Genomic DNA, 6075 nt, shown 5'->3' with positions numbered 1-6075 from the left:
GGGGACGGTTTCAAAAAATAATTAAAAATCGAGGAAATATCCTAGAAAAGCCCTTTTGGCGTGAAAACCCCAAAGAGGATCCAGGCTTCCCGAAACGGAGGTTTCGGGTGCCAGAAAGGTCTGTATCTTGACCCCTGGGGCTTTAGATCCCGAGGGGAAACTTGGAGGGGTGAGCGCCGCGGCGGGAGTGTCCGGCTGCGGCCCACAAGGGCAAAAAACTAGGGGACGTGGTGACGAACTGAGGGAAAGACGAGGACCCGGGAGCCGCCGGAGAGAGGCACGGGGGCTCTGCTCTGATCTCTGCTTTAGGGGTGCCCCGATATCCCCCCTACTCACACCTCCTCCCCCCCTTCCTACCCCACCCAAATCTCCGCACCGAGGAAACTGGAAAGCCAAACTGTAAGTAACCATTGTGAAGTGGGGGTTGGGGGCGAGGGCATTATTAGAAGTGGGGTGGCCGAGATAATGGGGTGCGAAGGGGAGCGGGCGACGTTTTCCAGCCTTTCCAACCAGAGTTTTGCAAAGCAACATGGCGAAACCACGGCAGGTCCAGAGCTGTGCATACGTGGGCACACGGCTTGCTCTCGGCAAAGATTTGGAGCAAGGGTAAAGAAGTGTTTCTTTTGGGTTCCCCTAAAACACACATTTTTCAATATAACTTCCGGGGCTCCTGAATTCCCCGTTTCTCTCCTCCCCCCTCTCCTTTCTACCCCTCCCCCCTTAGTGCCAACGCGGAGTCGCCGACCACATGCGGGAACCTGAGGCTAGGACGAATTTGTTCTGGGTTTTTGGGGGGTCTGCCTTTTACTTTTGGGTCCCGATTTCACGGTCCTGCTCCCTTCTTCACTGCGCGGAAAGCAGCCCAGGTTTCGCACAGGGCAGGTCGGGATGGGGGTGGGAAGAGGCGGCCACATGCGGGCACACGCGCTCGGGATGCGCCCCCACCCCCGCCCCAGGACAGCCTTGTTTCTCCCAGATTTTCCTCTTCCCTCCTCTTCCCCTCCCCCAGTTAATCTTGCATCCTGCAAGGAACAGAAAAGAAGCCACGCGTCTCGCCAAAGGGCGCGAGGTAACCTCGCGCACAAGAGCCGGGAGGCGGGCACGGAGGCTGTCCCCCCCCCCCGAGTTTCAGGGTCCCTGCGTGAGGGGCCGAGAATGCGGGGGAGGGGGGGGGACAGACCGAGCGTCTGTCTGCAGACCTACCTCCAGCATCCAGGTGGCCACCATCCTGCGCATGTAGGGCTGGATGTCCTTCTGCACGCATTTGAAGTAGGAGCACTGGGGAAGGTAGCGCTCCTCGATGGTGAGCAAGTTCTGCAAAACGCGGTCGTCGTAGAGCAGGTTGGCGTCCGGCACGGCCCTGCGGACCCGGTCCATCTCGCAGCAGAGCAGCTCCATGGCCAGCCGGGTGCCCACTCGGTCCCCTGCTCTCTCCGGAATGGAAAAGTTTTTTGGGAGGAGGGAGGAGACAGAGTTCCCCTTACCTCCTTCCTTTGGCTAATAGGGGTTTTCGGGGGAAAGTTAAGGGCAGAGAGAGGAGCTGGGGGAGAAGAGAGGACAGGGACGGGCGGGGGAGAGGAGAGCCTCGGGGGCCGTCGCCTCTGCCTGCTCTCCCCTCCAAACTCGTCTCGCTCGCCCCGGCTCCCTCTCCTCTTCTGCTCTCCGAAGCAGTGACGCAAACTGGCTGGGCAGTTCTCCTCCTTCGCCTCGCTCCCCTCTGGTTCCTCCTCCCCCTTTCCTCCCCTCCCGTCCCTCCCCTCCTCCTTTCAATCTCTCCCTCCCTCCCTCCTTTCCCCTCTTGTTATTAAGGAGAACAGCAGCTGGCCCGACCTAACTTCAAACGCGGTCCCCCCGCCCCCCCCCATCCTTCTCCTTAGCTCTCCGAGGCCCTCTCCCTCCATCCAGCCCCGCATGCCAGGGGCCCCTGATAGGGGAACCCACAAAAAAACCACCGATTCCTACTTATTCCCTCTAATTTCGCACTCTGTAATGCATCATGCCAAAATACGACCCTCCAACTTTGGCTTCTTCTAAACCCATCCTATCACTCCAGCCCACATATTGAAGATTCAGGAATGATGGGTAGATTACTTGAAGATGGGGTGGGCTCAAGACAATTTAGAAATAGATCCCTTAAGTGAAAAATAAGGAGGGCGATTTTAGAAAATTGCAACCTCGCATACCCAGATATAAAGGTTATGTCCCTGATATTTATGTTCCTGATCATTTTCGAAGCTGTTTCAAAAGCCCAATTAAAGGGACCAGAACAACGTCCCCCTGCACCCCTCCCCCCCGCAGAGTGTGTGGCGAAGAAGGGGGGGAGGGTGATAGGAGGGAGGGGGCGGCTTCTCCGACGTGGTAGAATGTGACCCTGAGCAGAAGCCGTCTTGTACTTGGGGGCGCTACGGGCGCCATTGGGAGACAAGGCGAGGCGCCCAGAGCTGTGGCAGGCCGGGGGCAGGGCTGCCAGCGGTTCCTGCGCGGCCAGCGGCCACGCAGGAAAAGCCCGCTTCCTCGCCCTTGCATCTGCTGACAAGCCTCCCGAGGTGTCTGCCGCGAGCGTGGCCACACTGATACAGCTTTCTAGGAAATAGCCCGGGAGGGGGAGGGGAAGGGAGGGGGGCGAAGGAGGGATTAGGTTTGGCTCCCCCTCTCCCCTCCTGCGCAAACACCGCCACTCCTTCCTTTCCCCCGAGGCCCCTGAATTCCACCCCCAGTCCTTCGCCTGCATCCTCGTCGACCCCTCCGGGTGTACGCCTCACTAGCCAGCCAGGCTTTCTCCCCGAGAGCGGGACTGCGGTGGAGACGCTGCCCGCGCAGTTGGCTATGACACGTGCTCAAATGCATCCTCGGGTCAAGGCTGCTTTCACAGGGGATATGGTGGCGTTTCCTCACCTCCTTCCTCCCGCCACCCCCACCCTGCCTTTTAGTGTTACTTCATTTTAGGAGGAAGGGGAGTGAGCCCCGCACCCCCGCGTGTTGGCGGAGCTGGCACGTGCAGCGAGCATGGCGTCGGTCAGGGCTCTGGACACACCGAGGTCCGCTGTGCGCCTCCTCCGAAAAAGGGGGCCGGAGAGCAAGCGGGGCGGGGGGGGGCGCGGGCTGAGTGAGCTGCACACTCGGTTCCCTTGAAAGAAGGGGGGAGGTGGAATAGACAAGGCGGGGAGTGAATAAACCAGAGGTGCTAGCGATTAACTCAGGCCCGGGGGCCAGCCCCTTTAAACGAGGGTGGGGCGGAAGGGGTGGGGGGAGGGGATATCGCTTTAAAAGGGTGAGTAAGAGTTTGGGGCGCCGTCTCCCCTCCCTCTATTTGCATAGCCAATGGCTCTGGGGCTCCTGCTACTGCGCGCTGATTGTTACCGGGCAGATTTTTTTTTTTTTTTTTTTTTTTTTTTTTTTTTTTTTTTTTGTAGTAGGAAGAGTTCCCCGCTACATCAAAAGGAAGCCTAGGCAGGGCGGAGGGAGAGCGGAGACCCGCGGGCGAGGCTGGGGAGCGGCCCGGCGCCTCCGACCTTATCAATAGCCGCGGGAATTAGTATCCAATCTACTGTATAGAAAGGGGAGGGAAGGGGCGGGCGAGGAAAATGTCTAATTGCTGTAGAAGCCATTAGCTTTCAGGAAGAAAAAAAGCTCACTGAAAAACCCAAGTTGCAAACTCAAAATGAAACACTCGGCGATGACAAACTAAAAGTGATGACACTCGGGCTGAGTACGGTGTTCCTTGGAAGAGTAGGTCCCTAACAATCACCTATTGATTTTACTCAACTTGGACTTCCCGACTCAAGCTTGAGTCACTCCGAGTAAATACATTAACTTACGTTTTAAGACCCCCATAAAGGAATCACTGAAACTTCACCTCAGCCACCTTTGAATGGATCAAAGAAAGCTCCTGGGGGATTAGGGGGGAGAGGTATTTTTAAAGTATAAATCTACCCCGACAGGCAAGGACAGACCGGGCGAGGGCTTCCAGCCTCTTGACATCACTTGATAACTAATCGAGCCCGGTGCTCTCTCCACCTCCCTGCAGGGAAAGCAACCCCAGCCCTGGGTCTCCAGGAGGGGGAAGGAGGGCGGGGAAGAGGCGGGTGGTCGTCCTCGGGGCCTCGCCCACCCTGGGAAGAAAGCCTGGGTGGCGAACCCTCAAGTCTCTGGCCCTCTAGCCCCTTCCCTCCACTCCTACCCTTATCCCCATCAGGCTTTGCAGAGAAATTCCGGCGGGGTGGGGGCAGAGGTGCCTGCGCAGGGGAGGGGCGCGGGCGGATGCCCCCGTCTCAATCTAGCCAGACCCGCGAGTTTGGACGCTTCCCGCGTGGCAGGCTGGCCTTTGCAAGTTCCCCCATTCACTTCCCCTTCCTATTACGGACTGCTCCTGAATATCAACTTCGCAACGAGTCCGTCCCCCAGCCGTGTTTCAGTCTCCAACACGTGGGGTGGGGCGCGAAAGGGCGCGGAGGTTGGCAGGAATGTCTCTGGGAGGCTTGGACTGGAAACCAAGTTTTCCCTTTTGGTCGCCACTCCGACTATGTATTGAATCCTTAATTTTGCTGGGTAAAAAGCATTCCCAGAGCCGCGGGTAAACGCACGTTGCCTTCTGGGCAAAAGTGCGCGCTTTCTTTGAGTGTAGACATATAGAGAAAAATCAAGAGCTTTTGCTCTGGCTTTTAAGTCAAAACTGGTCACTGTTGGGGATGGGGGGGAAGGGGAAAAGAAGGCTGTTAGTTCTTCCTTACCCCTTTTTCACCCCTCAAGGCAAAAAAACTATGCTGCTCTTTGTAGGATCGGTGATAAACTTGAGCGAACGCAAGTTTTATTGGACTTTTCCCCCCCTCCCTTGCCGGCTCCCCACCCCTACTCTCCGCGTTTTGGAGTTTCGGTTGGAAAGTGTACAAAACCCTGTAGGTGCAGGGTGCAGCCGGGTGTTGGGTGTTTATAGGCACATTTCTGCAGGAACCTGCAACGCTAAGCACACATACTCCCAAGCTCACCTGGCGGGTGCCGGCCAGCTAGGTGATCGCGCCGTCGGCTCCAAACGTTGGAGTCGCGCGAGTTCGAGCCCTGCTGCCTCCGCGTCCCAGCACTCAGGCCGTGTTGTGGGAAGGGAGTGAGTTCAGACTCAGGAATGGGGGCCATTGCCCTCCCCCTACTCCCTCCAAAGTGTAGAACTGTGTATATGTTTCTCCATTGAGGGATGAATGGTCAGACAACCAGAACCGAAAACCCGACAGTTACTTAAAAGCGGATATCGAAGTGTCCCTGTTTTGGCTCCGAGCTCACGGAATATCGGGAAGGAACAGAAGGAGGTACAGAAAGAGGAATTGGGGATCAATAGGAAGGGAATGAGAGCAAACTAGAAAAAATGTGGGGAGAAAAAAAAAAAGGAAAAGTCGGCAACTGGAGAACACAGGGCAAGGTGGGTGGGTAGGAACAAGCCGACAGGAGAGTCCCAGAAGCCTGGGCACTGTGATTCCAGGTGTGAATAAGCTTCCGGGGCCCTCTCGCCGCCGCCCCCCGCCAGTCACGTCCCCGGGGCACTGGGGATCCGGCAGGGGACACAGTACGGCCCGGCCTGCGCATTCAAACTGCCCTTGCGGCGCGCTGCAGCTCGGGGCTGTGTGCCTGGGGCAGCAGATGCGATAGGCGTGGGTTAGGAAGCACTGCGCCTGCCGTCTGTTCACCCACCTAGCATCTTATGCCCCTCCCTTGGAAAAAAAATAAAAAGTAAAAAAGACCCGAACTTCCCCCTCTTCCTGTCTGATTCAGCTGCAGGACACGCCTCACACGGCCGAAAATAGCTCTGGAAATGCATTAGCTTTATAAAAGTGAATTTTCCAATACGATTTGGGGCGGGGGGCGTCTGGCTCCCGGCGTCGGCTGGGCCCTGCCCCCCGGGAGGAAAAGGAGCGGGCCTTCTGGGTCCCTCGCCCTCCCTTAGGCGCGCGGGGAGGGGGCCGCTGGGCGGCTGAATCGCGCCTCCGCTCGGGGAGCCACCACGCGGCTTTTTCGCGGAATTTTGACGTCATCCACACGTGGGGGAAGGGGCTGGGAGAGCGAGAGGAAGCGGCGGGGGAGGGGGCC

The 6075-nt window shown here is 57.7% G+C and overlaps 1 protein-coding gene and 1 long non-coding RNA gene across 2 annotated transcripts in view; one reads left to right on the top strand and one right to left on the bottom strand.

The window, feature by feature from the left end:
- Positions 1-1683, bottom strand: part of CCND2 (cyclin D2) — a 29954-nt gene extending 28271 nt beyond the window's left edge. The window contains exon 1 of the mRNA XM_019660998.1: positions 1204-1683. Within this exon, the coding sequence (XP_019516543.1) occupies positions 1204-1398 (195 nt within the window). The 5' untranslated portion in view covers positions 1399-1683. The remainder of the gene's footprint in view (positions 1-1203) is intronic.
- Positions 7-6075, top strand: part of LOC109392489 (uncharacterized) — a 26126-nt gene continuing 20057 nt past the window's right edge. Inside the window, exon 1 of the long non-coding RNA XR_002126059.1 lies at positions 7-118. This is a non-coding gene — a long non-coding RNA (uncharacterized LOC109392489). The remainder of the gene's footprint in view (positions 119-6075) is intronic.

The sequence above is a fragment of the Hipposideros armiger genome, unplaced genomic scaffold (assembly GCF_001890085.2).
Source record: "Hipposideros armiger isolate ML-2016 unplaced genomic scaffold, ASM189008v1 scaffold_332, whole genome shotgun sequence".
Classification (NCBI taxonomy): domain Eukaryota; kingdom Metazoa; phylum Chordata; class Mammalia; order Chiroptera; family Hipposideridae; genus Hipposideros; species Hipposideros armiger.
The sequence above is the reverse complement of the archived record's forward strand: the minus strand, read 5'-3'. Positions and strand labels throughout refer to the sequence as shown.